We start from the raw sequence: 20,899 nt of genomic DNA, 5'->3' as shown, positions 1-20,899 counted from the left end.
TTGGTAACTGGCATAGTGAATTTTATAATAAAGGACCAAAATGGGATGATACCAACAAAATTAAATGTAAAATTTAAGAAGGTTAAAAGTTAAAAGCAGCACAAACCAAAATACAAAAACAAACAACAATTCTTTTTTTTTTTTTTTTTTGAATTTTTAACTTTTACATTTTATTGATGCACATAAATTGATAGTGGTGGGGACGGTGTTGCCGCCTTTTTCCCCTCATTTTCATTTTGAAGAAGCTTCTCTCACAAGCTTCATTGGACCCTCTCTCTCTCTCTCTCTCTCTCTCGGGTTTTGGATTGCCATTACTGTTTCTCGTGAAGCTCTGACTTAAACTGCGAGCTCGACATGAAGAAGGCAACAAGAAAGTCTTGCGCAGGGGGAGCAAGTAGACGAAATTCGGTACCTTTTTTAGCTCTTTTTCTGTCTTTCAGCACCTTTTTTTTTTTTTTTTTTCCATATTTTGTAAATCAAGTTTGAAGATGTTTTTGAGTGTTTTTTTCTGGGTTGGTGTAAGATTGGCAAATAAATACTTAATTTTTTTTTACTGTTGGTTTTACCACTATTCTGGATTAGATTATGAACTTTGGTAATCTTCTTTTTTTTTTAAAATTAAATTTCCATGTGAAGTATTTGCTTTCATTTGTTTTTCCAAGGCATTTACTTGCAATAATTTCTCTGCAAATTTTTTTGTTATATTGGTGGTGAAGTTATGGTGAATTTTACGTAGCATGACAATTTGCATGTCCTCTAACCAAGAAGGTGAACTTTTTTTTTTTGGGTTCAAAATTAGATTCTCATAGTTCACTAGTAATTTTTTAGGTAGCATTTTAGTTGTGGAATTCTTTCCCTTTATGCAAGTAAAACTAGTAACTTACCTAGAAAAACAAAAAGGAAGTAAAAACAGGGACTTTATAGATGCATACATGTCAATTTTGTTTTTCCTTTATTCATGCACTTTATGAATCTTCCTTTCTTGGTATGAAGATATCTTTTTTTGAGACACCTAAATTGAGTTTACTATGACAACACACCCTAGGGTTATGCACACATGAGTGACAAATTGTAAAAAAAATAGAAAAGAATAATGCATCTATAATAGTACTTGCTCTAGGCTCTAGGCAACTTGCTCAGCCTAGCTAGAGGCCAGAGCCTCCCTTAAATAGATGAGGAGCGAGGGAATATGCCATGATATCTTGGAATATGTTTCCGATATAATTTTTTTCTTTATCTCCTTTACATACCTTTTAATAAAGATAAAGTTAACTGACAAGAACAATACACATAAATCTAAAGCTAAACTGACTGACAAAAACAACACACATAAAGATAAATTTGACTGACAATGACAATACATATAAAGATAAAGATAAGGCTGGACTTGCTTTAGTGGTTCTTCGGTGGTCCATTCAGTGGTCCATTCTCTCCTTGTAATCCTCTTCTTCTTCAGTTGGGTAGACTACCATTATCTTCAAAAGTCGACTTGTAACAACTGTATTGGCAAGGTCTTTGTCTCCGGTCTATTAAGAAGGCATAGGTCTAGGGTGTGTGAAGGATCATATTGAGTCGGTAGGTCCTTGCAAGGTACTAAAGAAGGAGGAAAGCTTCTTTAGGAAAGGTCAGATGAGAAAGTGTGGAGATACAAAGACCATTGATGAATGGGAAAAGAGGGTGCCGGTTTAGGTTTTTTATCGATGCATCAACTGAACCATATTTTGAGAGGAGAAGAGACTGGAGACCCTGGATCATTTTGTGGTTTCCCTTATCAACTAAACCAGTTGTGAAAGTTTCGAGGAAGATGAGGATGCCATGAGAGAGAGAACCGGAGGATGAGTTTGAGGATTTGTTGGTCTTGAGAGGAAATTGCTGAGGGTGTTGTCATTTCCTTTGATGTGCTTAACTTCAAATTTATACTATGAAAACCAGTTCGCCCATCTAAGGAGTTGTCTTTGCTGGAGGATCTTCTGCTTGAATTGGATCATTTTTGGGAAGGATGACATATCCATTTCAATTAGAAAGATAAGCCTAATCAGATGGAATTCAAACTTTTCAATTACCCTATTTACCGCCAATATCTCTTTGAAGGTGGAGCGATAATGCGATTCTGATTCTTTGAATGCTCTACTTTTGTATCCATAGATATTTCTAGTCCCATCACTTGCATCAGTCTGCGAGAATCTTTTTCCTTTGTTAGGAATATGGAGTGGTGGCAACGTTGTGACCACCACTTTGAGTGATTTTACCGCTTCTGTGTGTTTGGATTCCCAAGGGGGCACGTCATTCTTTTTCAAAAGCTGATGGAGTAGTGCCGTGTAAGTTTCCAGCTTTGGGACAAAGTCTGCCAAATAATTGACAAGACCAAGGAACTACTACAATTGCTTTGTCATCATTCGACTATCTGGAAAGGTGTTGAGTTGTGTAGCAACATGTGGTTGTAGCTCATATTTCACTTGACTAATCTTCATTCCGAGAAAATCAATTGTCTCGACACCAATAATTATTTTCTTTTCTGACAACATGATTCCGTAGAGCTCCACTATATCTGTGAACTGTTTCAGAAGCTCAGCATGTGAATTGATATCTTTTGAGAACAAAAGAATATCATTAATATAGATCAGGACATGATGGAGTATGGGCTGGAAGATCTTGATCATTGCCTTTTGGAAAATAGATGGGACCACTTTAAGTCCAAATGACATAACAGTCCGTTGGTAGTGGAAATTGGGTATGTAGAAGGTCGTCTTGGGTCTGTCATCTGGATGTATGCTCAATTGCCAAAAGCCTGCTTTCAAGTCAAATTTTGAAAATACTTGGGCCTTCGATAGTTGTGAAAATAGGTTGGTCCTATTTGGCCATGGGAACTTATCATCAGCGAGGAAATGGTTAAGGGGTCGGTAGTTGATGACAAGCCTCTATTTTTCTTGAAATTGCTTAGCCCTTTTGTTGACGTAGAAGGCTTCACAAGCCCACTGTGACTTTGTTGGTTTAATAAGCCTTCTTCTTGGAGTTGGGTCAACTCATTCTGGGCCAAAGAATAGTGATCTGGATTAATCCCTTTGTGATTGGCTTTAGTCAGGTTGATATCTTCGTTCTTTTTGAAGGGGAGATTGACAAAGAACTCTGGATTCTTCCATAAAGGCTTTGAGCATTTCTCCAAAAACTCACTATGATTGTTAGCAAAGTTTTTCTGAATTAATCGTGTCTTAATCTCCTCCAAGGACTGAGCGATCTGGAAGAAATTAGGAGTCTTGGTCCATTGTAACAAATATGATATGAATTTTAAACCTTGTGCTGTCCATTGGACCTTGTTTAAAAGCGGAATGATATCGAATCCAATGAGAAGATCTTTGTTTGGAAGGTTTGATTCAAAGAATATTGCCTTGATTAAGCATTCTGGATGAAGCTTAATATAAACAGACACTTTTTAACTTGACTTGGAAGTGTTCTCCATTTGCTGCTTTGAATCCTTGGTTACAAGGCTTTCATTTGTCTTTCCGAAGAATACCTGGCTTAACAAGTCGACTTCTGAAGGCATAGGAAGACCTTGCGAGTACAACTGGTGTCATTTGGAGATAATGGCAGATTGTAGAATACCTGGCTTAACAAAAGGGCTGAGCAATCTTGAGGAAAACTGAGGCTCGTCATCAACTACCAGCCCCTTAACCATTTCCTCGTTGATGATAAGTTTCCATTGTCAAATAGGACTAGCCTATTTTCACAACTATCAGAGGCACAGGTATTTTCAAAATTTGACTTGATTGCGGGCTTTTGGAAATTGGGCATCCATCCAGATGACACGCCCAAAACGGCCTTCTGCATACCCAATTTCCACTACCAATGGACTGTTATGCCAGTTGGACTTAGTGGCCTTGTCTATTTTCCAAAAGGCAATGATCAAGATCTTCTAGCCCATATTCCATTATGCCCTGATCTATATTGATGATATCTTTTTGTTCTCAAAAGATTCCAGTTCACAAGTTGAGCTTCTGAAATAGTTCACAGATATAGTGGAGCTCTACGAAATCATGTTGTTAGAAAAGAAAATGATTATTGGTGTCGAGACAGTTTATTTTCTCGGGATGAAGATTAGCTAAGGGAAATATGAGCTACAATCACATGTTGTTACACAGCTTAGCATCTTTCCAGATAGTCGAATGACGACAAAGCAATTGCAGCAGTTCTTTGGTATTGTCAATTATATGGTAGACTTTGTCCTAAAGCTGACAACTTACACAACACCACTCCATCAACTCTATAATTGGAAGTGGTTGCCACACTTCCATGGAGCCTAGAGCAATTTTCATTACATCGTCAATGAGAACCCCAAAATACTCTTTGCACAACAACATAATAATAGTACTTTGCCTTGGCTTAAAAATAAAATATGATGTTTTTGTGCAATGTGTCCTAGAGCCTTGTATGTGTGAAATCTTTTACTTATAACAAGCTTCAAATGAATAACCCTTCTAAATGAGCTACAACTCAAAAGGTTTATGGTGCCCCTTTTATGGTTTAGTACAATTGGCATAAGATCTTGTAGAAAATAGTTACTTAAAACATGATATAGATGGCAACCCTCGATCCTTTTGTGTTATAGGTTAGCTATAGCATCTAATGTATCATGAACCAAGCTTGTTTGGTAAAAGACCATGCCAACCAATATCGAGAGAATTGAGGCACTAGAGTCGTAGGCTGAGTCAGCCAAACATGTGGCTGTGGAGGTGGCCAAACTTGCTGAATGTGTTAATGCATTGGAGGAATCACAAAAATATCAATAGGATTCTATTGTGGAAATGTTAGAGGACTTTCGTGCTACAAAAGAAGCTTTACAGATGTAGATGGGGGATCTTAATGCCAAGATAGACCTGATGTTTTTTGTTGTTGGGAATTCTAACTATATGATGGTAGAGTATTGAAGAACAAGTGCACCAAAACCTTGAGCGTAGGGGGGTGCCTATGATGCTAAAGAGTTGAGGAACTGCTTTTTTGACATGGAATAATACTTTCATGTGGTGAGGACCAACTCAGAGGAGGCGAAAATATCCATGACAATAGTTTACTTGAGTGGAGACGCAAAGTGGTGATGGCGTACCAAGTATGATGAAATTTAGAACGAATGACGTGTTATTAACATAGTAATCAAAGGCGCATAGAGGCGCATCCATTTTAGTGGCTCATGAATATTGAGGTGAAGCGACTTGTAAAAGGTGCAGTATGGTGCAGTGAGGTAAGAGGCGTAGTGAGGCGCGATTTGTCTACCCTTTGTAATGACCCCACTTTTCACCCTTCTGCTTGGAGCCCTATCAAAACAATATTAAGGCCATCTTTGCGAAAGCCCTATGTGCAAGTTGGAGGCTTTATCTTCTTAAAAGCCCTAGCAAGTTTGAAGCTTCATGTTCTTTAGTTTAATTCTTCAATTCTACTACAAATGAAAACTCATCTTCTTCGAATCGGTATTTCAATCCTTTTCTCAAATTGAAGGTCATCTTCTAGGTCATCTTCATTGAAGTTTAGTTGTTCTTCAACCATCTTGTTTCAAGTTCAATTGTTCTTTAGTTCTTTGAAGCTCTAGTATGGTTCGAGCGTTGAAGCTTCTTCTTTAGAGGCTTTTTCTAGTTGCTCTTTGACAAATCCAGGTGAGTCTTCTTTGAACCTTTGTTTGGAATTTGGAATGCTATATTTTTTTGCTTCTCTGGTGAATGTCTGAGTTCGAGGCACTCTTTTCTCAATTTGCTTGCTCTGGGCTAGACTTCAGAATTTAGAATCAAATGTTTTTTTTTTCCTTTTCTATTTGCCTTTTGCTCTTGTAAATATAGTACACGCCTTTTGAATTCTACAATTACAACTATTGCTTCCTTTTATTTATTTATTTATTTATTTATACTTCTAAGATTTACAATTTAATAATTACAACTATTGCCTATTGCATCCTAGTGTGCTGCCCTCTATCCATTGCCTATTTTGAGATTTACAATTTAGTAATTACATGGTACTTGGTAATCATAATATCTATGCATTTATGTTTTTCTATTGAATATTTTAATATTTTAAATTCAAACATTACTCTTACTGTGTGCATAAATCAATTACCCATCAAATAAGGTATCTTACCCATAGTTGTAATAAATGTGCACCATGCCTTTGTTAGGCACGTGCCTTCGCCTCATGTGTTGTACTTAGGCCCCAAGTACCCTTTTCACGTCAATGTGCCTTATGCCTTCAACTGCTATATTTATTAATAGTTGGGTAGACTTGAAGAGGGAGCTTAACTGCTAAAGGTTCAATTCTTTCCTGAAAATATTGAGTACAATACTTGGCACAAATTGCGAGATCTTAAGCACACTGATATAGTTAGGGACTACATGAAACAATTCTCTACTTTGATGTTGGATATTTGGGACATGTTGGGAAACTAAGTTGTTTTTATTTCCTAGAAGGGTTGAAACTTGGGAAAAAAAGGTAGAACTTCATCGAAAAAGAGTTTTATACTTGGCTACTGCACTATTTGCTACAAAACGCTTGGCTGACTATGTTGAAGAGAGTTCTACAATGTTGAAAGAGAGTGGCATGTTGGGTGAAAATGATGGGAAGTCTTTCAAAAGGAACAAACCCAAAAGTTTAAGAGTTGACACCAAGGCATCAAACTTAAAGGAAGCTTTATCCTCTTAGTCTTTTAGCACATCCAGTGGAAAGGATAAGCTGTCATGCTTCTTATTAGAAGGTCCTCACTGAGTTGTTGATTGCTCTTACAAGTCATTGTTGAATGCGTTACAAGCTTCCGTTGTAGAGGGGGCACAAGGATAGGATGAGGATGAGGAGATCCCAAGGATGGGTGAGATGTAGTTACTTAGTGCATTAGAGAAACAGACAAAAGAACCAAAAGTTACCCAAGCTATAGGGTTAATGTTTGTGAATCAATGGAAAGAGCATTTGCGTTGTGGTGGATATTGGGGCCACCCAAACTTTGTCCCATAGGCAAAAATGTAGAGACTCAACTTAAACTTGGAGAAGTATTCATGACATATGAAAGCGATTAATTTTGCAACTCAGCCTACTCTAGGAAGAGTCAAGCAAGTGATGGTGAAGTTTGGACAAGGATAGGACATGTGAATTTCATACTGTGCTAATGGATGATTCCAAGTGATATTTGGAATGGAATTCTTGAGGGGGATTAAGGCGGTATTGATGTTGTTTGCTAGTTCCCTTGACTAATGGGAGATCACCCTTGTATGGTGAAAGTTGTTGCAAAAAAAAAAAAAAAAAAAAGACAACAAGAAGTTTCTTTTAGCCATGCAAATCAAGAAGGGGTTGAGTAGACATATCTTACCACATTAGTGGTGGAAGAAGATGTAGGCCAAGTGTGGGTGGCTACTACCATCTACGATGTGTTGGATGAATACAAAGTTGTGATGTTGAACAAGCTATCACACAACTTGCCTCCACGACTAGGTGTGGAGCATAATATTGAGTTATTAGTAGGGGTAGAGCCTAGTGCTAAAGGATCAATACTGGATGGCGCTTCCAAAACTAGCAGAGTTGAGGGAGCAACTTAATAAGTTGTTGGAAGCAAACTAAATACATTCTTCCAAAAGTCCATTTTGAGCACCGATTTGTTTCAGTGGAACATGATGGGAGCATGTGTGTGGACCACCATATGCTCAACAAGGTGATTGTACACAACAAGTATCCTATTTTACTGATTGTTGATTTGTTTGATTAGTTAAGTCACGCCAAGTACTTAAGCAAACTTGAATTGAGGTTGGGCTATTATCAAATGAGAATAGTAGATGGTGATGAGTTGAAGACTACTTGCATGACACAGTATGGGATGCATAAATTTTGGTGATGCCCTTCAAGTTGACAAATACACTTACAACTTTATGCACATTGATGAATCAAGTGTTTTATTACTACTTTGACAAGTTTGTCATGGTATACCTTGGCGCCATAGTTGTTTATAGCTCCACTTTGGTGGAACATGAAGAACATTTGCGGAAGTTTGGCAAGTTGAAGGAGAATGACCTTATGTGGAGAAAGAGAAGTGCTCTTTCGCTTAGAGGAGAATCAAATTCCTTGGTCATGCAGTTGAACAAGCATGTATCTGGATAATATGGAGAAAGTGAGAGCTATTCAAGATTGAAAGATCCTAATGACAATGAAGGAGCTGTGTTGCTTTCTTGGACACCAACACCAATTATTGTTGAAAGTTTGTAGAGTACTTAAGGAGAATTATCCCATTGAAAAAATTGATGGATAAGGGTTATATGTAGAATTGGACGGAGGAGTGCTAGGGAACAATTGACAACTTGAAGGATGTCATGATGCGAGACCTCGTACTTTATTTTTTCAGACATCATGAAATCCTACGAGGTACAGATAGATGCCTCAGACAATGCTTGTGGTGGGGTCTTAATACAAAATGGACATACTATTGCAAATGAGAGTCATAAGCTTAGTGAAGTTGAGTGGAAGTACACAGTTCAAGAGAAGGAGATGCTAGCAGTAATACATTGTCTTCGTGTTTGGCGGCATTACCTACTTGGGTCGAAGTTCATGGTGAAAACAAATAACTTAACTATCAATTATTTCTTTACACACTTTAAATTTTCCCCTAGTTATTTCTCTTTCGAGCACAAGGTAGGGTGGACGAACCAAGTTGCGGATGCATTGAGTAGGAAGGTTATGTTTGCAACCTTACTATTGGTAACCCATTTGATAGTAAGTAAGGTTACCACTTCAATCGGGAGTGCTCAAAGAAAACCTTGTCAAAGATCTAGTTGCCTAAAACCTCATGAAGTTGGTGAATGAGGGTAAAGCCTACCAGTTATAGATAAGAGGATGGAATGTTATTGTCACATGATAATCAACTTATTATGCCTTGAGTTGGAGATTGGTGGAAGATGTTGTAAAGAGTGTCATGACATGTGGGCAGGACACTTAGGATGATATCGGACTTTGACATTGTTGAAGCAGAGGTAGTACCCAGTAACGCCCCGACTCGCCACGTGGCTCGGGGTGCTACTTTAGTGACGTCTGAGTATTTGATACCATATTCATAATATAAATACAATGGAAATAAATGATACATCCTCCAAATATATTATCAGAGTTCTAAACTACCTTATACACAAAAGTCTCCAAATATTCATATTACAATCCATAATATCATACAAAACCAACTAAGTCCATACAACCATCATTCACATCTAAGGACTTCAAATATAGCTTAATGCATTAGAGTTCTTACAGACACTCATAAAAGCTGAAACTAGCTATTACCCCGCCCCGGAGCTTGCTAAGCTCGATCTTGAGATGGTCATGAAAATGATTTGTAAATTGGGGTGAGACACTTCTCAGTAAGGCAGATTAAGTTAACATTAGTGTGTGACCAACGTTTGTTTTAGTGTATACCAAATATCATCATTTGTTAAATGATCACAATTATAAAAACATTCACAAACCTTACCCACATACACACCCAAACCCACATACACACCCAATTATTATAAGTGAAAGTTCCTGAGGATAGGGGAGATTACACGTCCATACATGTAGCTCCCCTATGCTCTAATACGTTATGCAACTTGGTATGGTTACAACTGATACTTATTAGGGTACTCGCCTTTCTTAGCAAGCCCTCTGGCAGAGAGTTTACTTCGCCATAAACATTCATGCATTTTAATTAGTAAACAAATACTCACTTCTTTACAGTTGAAAAATATGCATTTACTTTCTCCGTATAAACCAGTTCAATAAATAATAACACCATTTACATAAATTAACAAATATGTATAAAAGACACTTCTTGGGACTAAACATTATTTACTTCCCCCATGGTACGGGTTGTGTGATCCGAAGGCTGGACGTATGCCCTGGGGGATCAGCCTAGACACAGTCAAAGTAATCATTTGCAAGTACGTCTGCAGGCATCCACAACCAAGTTGCAGGTCTGCAAGCCTTACCACTTCCTGATTCGGCCTCCAGGAAAGGTACTTCATCCTTACGTAGGTTAAACGGCGGAGACCACCCTACACCTCTCAGTTTAGTGTGGGCATACATGGTCTCAATAATTCCCTAGCAACGGTACCGTGCTCACAATACAACTGGTCCTCAGGATTCTCAAACCATATTATGCAATTTAAGTAATAAAAACTATAGTACAAATCCTATTTCATTTACAATCTGCCATTTAATAAAACCTAGCTCCCTGCCGTCAAACAAAAGTCGGCTCCTAGCAGTTAAATAAAACCCGGCCTTCGGCCATTAAATATAATTCGGCCCTTGGCCGTCAAGTAAAACCCGGTCTGCAACCGTTAAATAAAACCCAGTATTTTGCAAAGGAAGTTCCAGTATATTTCACAAACAATTCAGTATTTTTCACAATCATACCCAAATTCAGTTATACCATAACCCATACCGATTATTCACCTGCCACACTATTTCAATATTTGAATATAGCCATTTAAACAATCAAGAAAACACAGTTTGAAGTTCGTAAGATAAAACCCAGTTTTCCACCGTTCGTTTTATCCAAAATACCATATCATATATCCTAAGGTATTTGACTCGTCGCCAAAGGAAGAGCTACGTGCCAATGTTTATGTTTGAATTAGTATCTACGAGGCATAACAAATAAACCAAAGGGATGGGACAAGCTAAAACGTTTTGAAGCACTGTTCTGGTGAAACCCTAGCCGCCGTCGCGACGAGGACGATGACGGCTTGGAGCGCTGTTTTGTGACGACGGCTTTGGCTGTTGGGTGTCCTCCGGCGTCACTGTCGCTGCGAGGTGCTGTTCTCTAGCCGCCGTCGCGAATGACGACGGAGTTGGAGAGTTTTGCGATGAGGAAGATAATGAGCCACGAGGTGTTGTTTCTTGCCGCCGTTGCAAACGATGACGGAGAGTTTCGTCTTCTCTGGCTGCACGTGTTGGATCCGTCACCCGGACGGCGTTTGGGGGTCCCTCTTTGACTCCCTTTTTGCCCGCGAGGTTGCTGTGAAACTCTTGTTGCCGTCGCGACCCATGACGATGGCGTTTGGAGCTCCTCTGGACTTCAGTGAGGCTCCGTCGCCCCTGACGGCGTGGGGAGTCATCGTCGGTGTTGTTGGCGGCCAGTGGTGGAGTTGGGACTGACTCTTGTGCAGTTCCAGGAAAGGAGGAGTTGTTCGCCAGCGCCGCCATCTCCGCCACTTCGAAGAACTCGTCCGCCTCAGCAGTCGCCATCTCCGCCGTAGGTTGCAGTGGCAGTGGTACTAGTCGGAGAGCAGCAGAGGCTTCTAGGCTGAGGGAATCTGAGATGGCGACAACGACGAAGTGGCGACGGCGAACCTGCGTCGGCGACATACGGTGACGGAAGACGTAAGTCTATTGCAGGTCTGATTTTTTATTATTGTTTATTTGTTATTTTGTTTTTTTGGGGTTCAATATGGAATAGGTGTTAGACATGACTGTGCCGTCTACAGTAGCTGTTACCGGAGGGTTGAGGGGAGGTGTCGACGCTAGTTTACGAGTTGAGGGGAGTGGTTCGGGGGATGATAAGGTCGAAAAGGGAGAAGGTTTGCTGGGGGAAAATCGTTTGCAGAAGCTTTGAAGAGGCCAATTCCATCTTCGAAGTTCAAAATCCTGTTGAGGAAATCGGAACTAATTAATGGAGAATTAGGTTTTGTTTTCTCGGATGTGGAGATGGAAAAGGCTGCTGAGGATCTGAAGTTTGCGTTGGTTCTTAAATTACTTTCTGCAAGGCCGTCTATTGATGTCCTTCAGAGGCATATTATCCAATCCTGGAGTCTCTCTGAAGTTCCAATGATAAGTTTTATGGACAACTATCATGTTCTGTTGCATTTGGTGAAATAAAAGGATTACATTCATGCATGGGCACGAGAAGGAAGATGGGTGGCAAGGTGCCAATTTCGGCTTTTTAACTAGTCTGTGAATTTTGATGTAAACAAGGAGCCATCGATCGCACCTCAGTGGATTTTCCTACCAGGTTTGCCTTTACATTTATATAGAATGGACTGTTTGCAAAGTTTGACCACTAGGTTTGGTAGATTCCTAGAGACGGATAATGCCACATTATATAGAACACGAGCCACTGATGCAAGATTATGTGTTGAAGTGGACTTGTAGAAAGATCCTGTGGAGGGTTTTTCGTTGGTGGTAGGATAAAAGCAGAATTGGCAAAGGGTAATATATGAGAAGAGAGGTTTCTATTGTAATAAATGTTGTAGACAAGGTCACATTGAAGTAGTATGCCGATTTGGAGTTAAGCTTAAGGATAAAAGGAAGGTAGGTATGAGGAAGGAGGGAGATGAGATGGTTTGGAAAAAAGTAGGTAGAAAAGAGAATATGATAGTTGAAGAGGAAGGTCCTGTTTTGAAGATTCAGGATCAGAGGGTGGAGGAGAAGGATAGAAACGTGAGTGGTCTGTCGAATGAGATTGAGAAAAATAAAGAAATTGTGAATGAGGTTAATAATGTGGGCACTCAAAAAGTGGATGAAGTTATTTTGGTAGAGAAAAATAGTGGAGAGAAAGTCAATCGTTGTCAAGACCAGATGTCAAGACCAGAAGTCAGGGGTGGTAGGGTGCAGGTAGAACTGGGAGGTTGTTCTAGGTCTGCTCAGGAAATCAGAGTTGTCTATGAATGAGAGAGGGGAAAAGTTGAAAAGGACAAGGATGGGGAGGTGATTTTGGTGGAGGAGGTGGATGAGAGAGAGGGGGATGTGGAGGGTGTAGGGATAATTATGATGTGTTGTCTGAGAGAGATATGGAGGTTTGCATTGATACTCAAAAAGAATATCATTCTGATTCTAGTAATGTGACAATGGGTGAGTCGGAAAGAAGAAATAAAGATGATGGTCAAGTGAGAAAGTGTAAGAGGGCTAAGGCAGTGCCTCAAAAGTTGAACTTATGATGGACAAAATTATGTTTTGGAATTTAAGAGGGTTGGACACGTCGAAGAGAAGATTGAAACAAATTGTGAAAGATCAGAAAGTTTCGATTTTGGCAGTTTCAGAACCTTTTCAAGATATAGAAAAGATAAGAAGGTGGACGGTGTATTTGCAATTTACTAACTTTTGCTCTAATGTAGAGGAAGGTGGGAAGATTTGGCTGTTCTGGAAAGAGGATGTTCAAGTGGATTGGGTGGGTGCCTCTAATCAATGTGTGATAGTTTTGTTAACAGAGGATAGAGGCTCTTTGCTTCTTACTTTTGTATATGCTAAATGTTATCATATTGAGAGAAGAGATTTATGCTAAATGTTATCATATTGAGAGAAGAGATTTATGGGAACAGTTTTAGGGGCTGTCGAGTTTTGATGTGGCTTGGGTTATTATGGGGGATTTTAATGTAATTCAGTCAGATGAGGAAAGGGTAGGAGGTAGACCTCGCTTGGGTTCGTCTATGGCTAAATTCAATGGTTGCATTAATAGATGTGGTTTATTGGACCTCAAATTCGAAGGAAGTCAATTTTCATGGTGTAACGGCCAAGAAGGTCTGATGAGAAGTTGGGCGAAACTGGACAGGGTGCTGATTAATAATGTTTTTTCTATAAAATATGGTGAAGCTAAGACATCTTTGTTGAAAAGAAATACTTCAGATTATTCTCCTATCATTTTACAGCTGTGTGCGAGTATGGAGAGGTATGGGCCAGCGCCTTTTAGGTTTCAAAACATGTGGACGTCGCATGGGGATTTTTTGGAAATGGTTAAATCATCTTGGAGAGAACACATTGTGGCGGATTCAGGATTGTGTAAATTAGCGGGTAAATTGAAAAGGTTAAAACAAAGACATAGGGTGTGGAATAAACAGACTTTTGGGCGTGTTGGTAGTTTTATTCAAGAGTTGGAGGAAAGGGTGGAAAAATATGAGAATTTACTACAGATAGAGTACTCAGAATCAGTTGAAGAAGAGTTCCTTGTTTCTAAGGTCGAATTGGAGGTTTGGTATAAAAGGAAAGAGGCTAGGTTGGCATAGCAAGCAAAGTTGAAATGGTTGATTGATGGTGATCAGAATTCAAAGTTTTTTCATGCTGTGATTACGCAAAAAAGGCGTAACTCTTGTGTAAATTCAATGGTGCTTCTTGATGGTTTGGTGTTGGAAAATATGCAGATGGTCCATGATGAGGCTGTGAATTATTTTGAGCAATTCTTGAGGCAAAATAGTTCAGTGCAAAGGTCAAATCTGGACTTTTATGGTCTTATCCATTCGGTGGTTTCTGAGGAGTCTATGGGTCGATTGAAGGAAGGACCGATTGAGGAGGAGGTTTATGAAGCTATTTCTTTTACTTCCGTGAATAGTAGCCCGAGACCGGATGGATTTGGGTCTTCTTTCTATATTACCTGTTGGAGGATTATTAAAAATGATGTGATGGATGCGGTAAGAGAATTCTTCAGAGGTGATATGTTGCCTCGGTATTTTTGTTCCTCTTACATAGTACTTATTCCTAAAGTTAATGATCCTCAATCTTTTGATAAATTTCGTCCGATAAGCCTTTGTAACATAATCTATAAAATTTTCTCCAAAATCCTTGTTGGTAAGCTTTCATTGATGATGGGTGATTTAATATCTTTAGAACAAGGTGTTTTTGTGAAAGGGAGGAGTATTTTTGAAAATATAACGCTTGCTTAAGAGATGACAAAATTATTACGTAGGTGGGTGAGAGGAGGTAATATAATGCTAAAGCTTGATATGAGCAAAGTGTATGATCGAGTGGAGTGGTAGGTGGTAGATCAGATTTTCCATGCTCTTAGTTTTCCAAACTGGTTTTGCAGTTGATTCAGAATTGTATTTCTACTCCTTGGTTTTCTGTCATGATACATGACACGTATAGAGGTTTCTTCAAGTCAAAAAGGGACTTGAGGCAAGGGGATCCGTTGTCGCCGTATATTTTCATCATCATGGAAGAAGTTTTTTCTAAGTTAGTTAAAAAAAAGCTGTCTGAGAAGCGGATTTTACCATTTGCACATCCATGTGGTGCACCTATTATATCACATTTAATGTACGCGAATGATGTTGTTATATTTGCTAATGCTGGAAAAAAATATGTTAGTCAGATAATGGAGGTGATTAAGGAGTATGAAAACTGGACTGGCCAAAGGGTAAATAAAGATAAATCAGCTATTTTTTTTCTCAAAGAAGTTGTGTGTTTGGAGGAAGGGAGAAATTTTTCAAGAAATTGGTTTTAGTGAGGGTAAATTTCCCTTTTCGCTATTTGGTGTGCTGTAGTGGGAGGGTGGTAATTGAAGACTGTCATTTTGACCCTTAATTTCAAAAATAAGTAAGAGAGTTGAGGGCTGAAAATCATTGTTGTCTCAAGGGGTCGTTTCGTTTTTGTTGACATGTGTTGTCAGTAATGTCATGCATTTGTTAGCTTCAAAATTGTCCACATTGGGTAAAAAGAGTATAGGTATGTTTGCTTCTTTTTTTCTGGGGTTTTAAGGATGGAAAAGAAAAAATGAAATGGAGGGCTTGGAAGAAATTGTGTGTTCCTATAGAGGAGGGGGGCATAGGAGTAAGGGACATTTCGGAAATGCAACGGTCTTTGTTCATGAAGTTTGATTGACATTTATTAACTCAAAATTCTTATGGGCTAGATTTTTTAGAGCTAAATATGTGAAAGGAGGACATATTGCTCTTTGCAGACCTCATGGATCGGATTCTTCCTTTTGGAGAAAAGTTTTGCAGGGTATGCCTGAATAGTTAAGTAAATCTAAGTAGAAGGTTAGAGAAGGAGATGTAAATTTGTGGTATGATAAGTTTCTAAATTCGGGACCTTTGTTTGCAGAGTGTCCAGATGGTGCACATTCACATATCAGATTAAAAGATTTGGTTATCAATAATGCGTGGGATGTGGAAAATTTGCAGAGGATTCTGGGGTATAATAAAGCGGAAGAAGTGATGGAAAGGGTGGAAAATCTTAGAAACTTTTCGGACATACTGCTATGGCTCCCGGAAAAGGATGGTTGGTTTAATACAAAGTCCGCATGGGATGTTATCAAAGTTAGAGCTCCAAAGTTTGAGTGTGCAAAGTGGGTTTGGAATAAATGGTTACTAAAGAAAATTACTATCTGCATGTGGAAGGCCGCTTTTGAGTGCTTAAGTGTTGATGAAAAGGTGAGAAGGGCGGGGGTTTCGCTTGCTTCGGCGTGTAATTGTTGTGAGATGAGACAACCAGAAGATATGGAGCATGTGTTAAATAAGGGAGACCTTACTATTGAGGTTTGGAGGAAGGTTTCGGTGGAGGTTGGTGTTCCTTTCCTTAGACAACAAGTTGGAAAGAAAGAGTCCAAATATAGTTTAATAGGGCTTCCGAATTTTCTCAATTGGGATCATTGATGGGTTTGATTCCTTGTTTAGTAGTTTGGAGGCTGTGGAGAAGGAGATGTGTGGCTAGAATGGAGGGGAAATTGGAGAGTAGTACTGATGTGTGGCTGTCCATTAAGTATTGAGCAGGAACATGACAGGATTGACTCAGTTAAAGGATGCTGATTTTTGGGTATTGCAGAATCTGGAAGTGCAAATTGTGAATAAAAGAATTAAAACTATGCAATGTGTGAGATGACTAAAATCGGGGCAAGGGAGGTTGAAACTAAATTTGGACGGAAGTAGTTTGGGGAACCCAGGGCCGGCGGGTGGTGGTGGCATCCTTAAAGACCATACAGGTTCTTTTGTGTTTGGTTTTTCAAAATATTTTGGTTCTTGTTCAAATAATGAAGCTGAATTAAGAGCTGTGTTGGAGGGAATAAAGATTTGCGAACATTTGAGCCATACTAGTATTGATATTAAATGTGATTTGAAGATTGTTGTAAATTGGATAAGATCAAGTAGGTGCTCCTTGTGGTATTTATGAGATTTTTGGGAACAATTGATTGGTTTATTGGAGGGAGTAGACTTTTCGATAAAACATTGGTATAGAGAAGGAAATAAAGTGGCAGATGCCTTGGCTCGTCAAGGTGCTTGGGGGAGGAATAGGTTGTTTACAAATAGTAGTCAACTCCCTAGAATTATCAATGGGTTATATAAGAGAAGATGGGTACGGCTTATATGAGGTATGTTTAGCTGATTTCCTGTTGGTTTTGGTCTATGCTTTATGTTGTTTATCTTTCGTTTGTTTTGTTGCGTGATATTTGTTTTGTAGGTCCTTGTTTTGTTTTGTTTCGTTTTGTTTGGACTTGTAATCTTATTTTGGTTGGATGTTGGTGTTGTTATTTGGGAGGTCTTTAAAGTTTTGTCTTTTGTTTCTCCCTTTGATTATCGTGTAATCACGGTATTTTTCCGCCAAAAGTGAGGGTTTATCAATAAATAAATGGAGGTGCCGCCCTTCTTTAAAAAAAAAAAAAAAAATCCTAAATTTATAAAGTCTACTTTGAACGGTTGGTTTTTGAAATAACCCTTGAGATCAAATATATATATATAGCAGTTTAATCGGTTTAACTTTAATAAAAATCTGACTTAACTTAATCCACTCACCTGTTTTCCTAAAGCAATGTCGCAAGGATCCCAAAACTGCTCCTGCGGCACTCACACGTACCCTGAATTCATAAATCCTAATTTAATCAATTCAACCCCAGGTAAAATATTATTTTAACATTTCCTAGGCTCACAAACTCCAAATAAATGATTAAACTCCCAAAAACATCAAATTTGCTTAATTCCCTAAATCTTACCCTAGCCTTAGAGTGGTGCTTGGAAAGCTCAGTTCAAAAATCTACTCCACTAGACTTGTAGAGAAACGTTCCTAGATCATCGTGATTGTTTCTATTCATTAGTTTGGCTAAAGATTGGGGAGAAATTGAAGAGAGAGTGAGTTTATCTTATTTCAGGAGTGGTGCCTACGATGCTCCTACGGCAAATCCACTCCGGTTAAAATGTCGATAGTGGAGAATGGAGCCTAGGGGTATTTCCCGTTTTTCGATCGGCGTCCGTTTGGCAAGGAAAATCGAGGAGAGAGGGAGAGAAAACGAAGGAGAGATGAAGAATGGCTCATGGCTTGGGGGAAATCTCTCTCTAAAATTGGTTTCAATTGGGATGCTTCACAGTGAAGCATCCTAACACTTTAACAAATATATATATATATTTAAACACATTACTTTATCCTTATATATTTGTACATATATATATATATATATATATATATATATAACCATCATATTATTTAATTTAATTAATTTAATTTAATAATGTTTAATTAATTAATTAATTAATATTAATTTTTTTTTTTAAAAAACTTTTCGGGTCTTCCCAAGTTACACGTGTGATGAGGTGGTTGAGCATGCTCGAACTTGTCTTACTTGCTAGCAAGAAAAGGTCAAGTGGGAGAAGATTGCAGCATTGTTGGAGCCTCTTCAAGTACTAATAAGACTTGTGGTTATAGATGGTTTTTGAAATACAGTACTTTCATTCCCACATCGAAGTACTGTTTAGCAAAGGAGACACAGCCCACTTGCTTTTTAAACATGTGGTGAATTATTGGATGTTCCCTAAGAGATCATTATTGTTGTATTAATCTTGAATTTGCACAGCGGAAGTCTAACACAGCAATCAGTAAAGAACGAATACAGAACACAACCACAACAATCAAATGAAAGCAAGAACAACACAAGCAATTATGTGGTTCGACAATGCCTACATCTATGAGAGCAATCAGTAAAGAATTATTACTATCTTGTGTCAAAGACACTTCATATGTTCTTGTTACAATGCAAATACACCCAGAATGATGCATATATAAACACTACAGAGGCTTTCCCTCCAAACACCCAACCAACTTAATGTTCACATTCAAAATTCAAAAATCTGCGCTGGGTTCTCGAACCAAATCGTCAACGGTTTGAGATACCGAGAGCAAACTGTCTCAGCAACATTCAATCAGTCGTCGACGGTTCCTTCGACGGAAAGATACCGAGAACAAACATTCTGAGATTTCAGTCAAACTGTTGACGGTAAGAGCAAAGCGTCTACGGTTTTCCCTAGCATGCTGATTTTACTATATTTTTCTCCTTGTGTATGTCATCCACTCAAAGATAAGAGCCACAAAGCACAACAATCTCCACCTTAGCGACTATGTGCCCCTTAGGAGAAACCGAAACATAGCCCGATGCTCCACCTTGATCTTGGAACATTAGGTTGGATCCATCTCCCTTCAAGCACTTGGAGACATGAAGCAAGTTTAAGTAATGCTTGAACTTTTCAGTAGTAACCGATTTTGTCAAGATATCCGCGTTTTCAGAATGTGTGAACTCTCTTAAGTGCAAGTTCACTCGAAGAGATCAATTCCCGAACCCTGTGGAACCTTACATCAATATGCTTGGTTCTAGCATGGTACACTTGATTCTTCGCCAAGTAGATGGCACTCTAATTGTCACAACGCAACACAACTCCACCTTGCTGTATGCCTAGCTCCTTGACTAGACAGGTAAGCCATAAGGCTTCCTTTATAGCTTCGGCAACTGCCATATATTTAGACTCAGTTGTAGACAATGCCACGAGGGATTTTACCATGGATCTCCAAAAAATGGGTCCTCCTACAAGGGTGAATACATGACTTGTTGTAGACCTTCTGTCATCCATATCCCTTGCATAATCTGCATCAACAAACCCCATAACTGATGGACTATCTTGTTGCTTGCCGAACATGATGCCATAACTAGAAGTACCCCGTAAGTATTTGAAAATCCATTTGATGGCTTCTCAATGCTATCTACCCGAATTAGAAAGAAACTCACCACACTCACTACATGTGCCAAGTTTGGTCTTGTACATACTATGACATACATTAAACTTCCCACAATACTAGCATAGGAGACCTTTGACATGTCCCGGATTTCATCATTTATCCTTGGGCATTTAGTGGTAGACAAAAAAAAGTGATTTTCTAGAAGTGTACATACTGGTTTAGCATCAGCCATGCTAAGCCTTTCCAATACCTTATCCACATAACTATCTTGAGATAACCACAACCTCCCTGCAGTTCTGCCCCGGCGAATCTCCATTCCCAAGTATCTTCTTGGTTAGGCCAAGATCCTTCATGTCAAATTCTTTATGCAACATATCCTTTAACTGATTTACCTCAGTTATGTCCTTCGCAGCAATTAGCATGTTATCGACATACAACAATAAGAAAATGAGAGAACCATCATCAAGATCTTTCACATACACGCAACAATCATATACACACCTCCTGAAGCCTATCTGAATAATATAGGAATCAAACCGTTTGAACCATTGCCTCGGAGATTGTTTTAGCCTATAAAGAGACTTTTTTCAACTTGCAAACTAAGTGCTCTTGCTCGGGTTGACTAAATCCCTTTGGCTGTACCATATAGATCTGCTCCTCCAAGTCATCATGGAGAAATGCCGTCTTCACATCCATTTGTTCCAAATGTAGGTCATAATGAGCTACTAATCCCAACACCACCCTGATGGAAGTGTGTCTGATCATAGGTGAGAAGATTTCATCTTACTGTACTCTCTTCTTCTATGAGTACCTCTTTGCCACTAGCCATGCTTTGAATTTCTTTCATTTCTTTTTTGAAATTGCTTCCTTCTTCCTATATACCCATTTGCAGCCTATCGCCCTCTTTCCATATGGAAGTTTCACCAAATCCCAAGTCTGATTCTTATGTAGAGACTTATTTCCTCAATCATTGCACCCATCCTCGTACTTTTCTTCTGGCCGTGCATTGCCTCTTGAAAAGTAGCCGGATCCTTGCAATTGGTAATGAAAGCATTAGATACTAGATCATCAAATCCATACCTGGGCAGTGGTATGATAGTGCGTTTGGATTTCCGTATAGGAATATTGTCAACTTGCGGTTTCCTAAGCTAGAACTCCCTGCAACTGGGCTATCAAGATCATTGCCCTGAGCTTCTAACTCCACCCGCACAACATGCTC

The 20,899-nt window shown here is 39.0% G+C and overlaps 1 protein-coding gene across 1 annotated transcript in view; it reads left to right on the top strand.

Moving 5' to 3' along the window:
• Positions 1-221: 221 nt before the first annotated feature.
• The window catches only part of LOC131160012 (protein MAIN-LIKE 1-like), a 29,665-nt gene continuing 8,987 nt past the window's right edge, over positions 222-20,899 (top strand). The window contains exon 1 of the mRNA XM_058115293.1: positions 222-408. Coding sequence (XP_057971276.1) covers positions 355-408 — 54 coding nt within the window. The 5' untranslated portion in view covers positions 222-354. The remainder of the gene's footprint in view (positions 409-20,899) is intronic.

The sequence above is a fragment of the Malania oleifera genome, chromosome 7 (assembly GCF_029873635.1).
Source record: "Malania oleifera isolate guangnan ecotype guangnan chromosome 7, ASM2987363v1, whole genome shotgun sequence".
Lineage (NCBI taxonomy): Eukaryota > Viridiplantae > Streptophyta > Magnoliopsida > Santalales > Ximeniaceae > Malania > Malania oleifera.
Note: the sequence above shows the minus strand (reverse complement) of the source record. Positions and strands in the feature narration are given on the sequence as shown.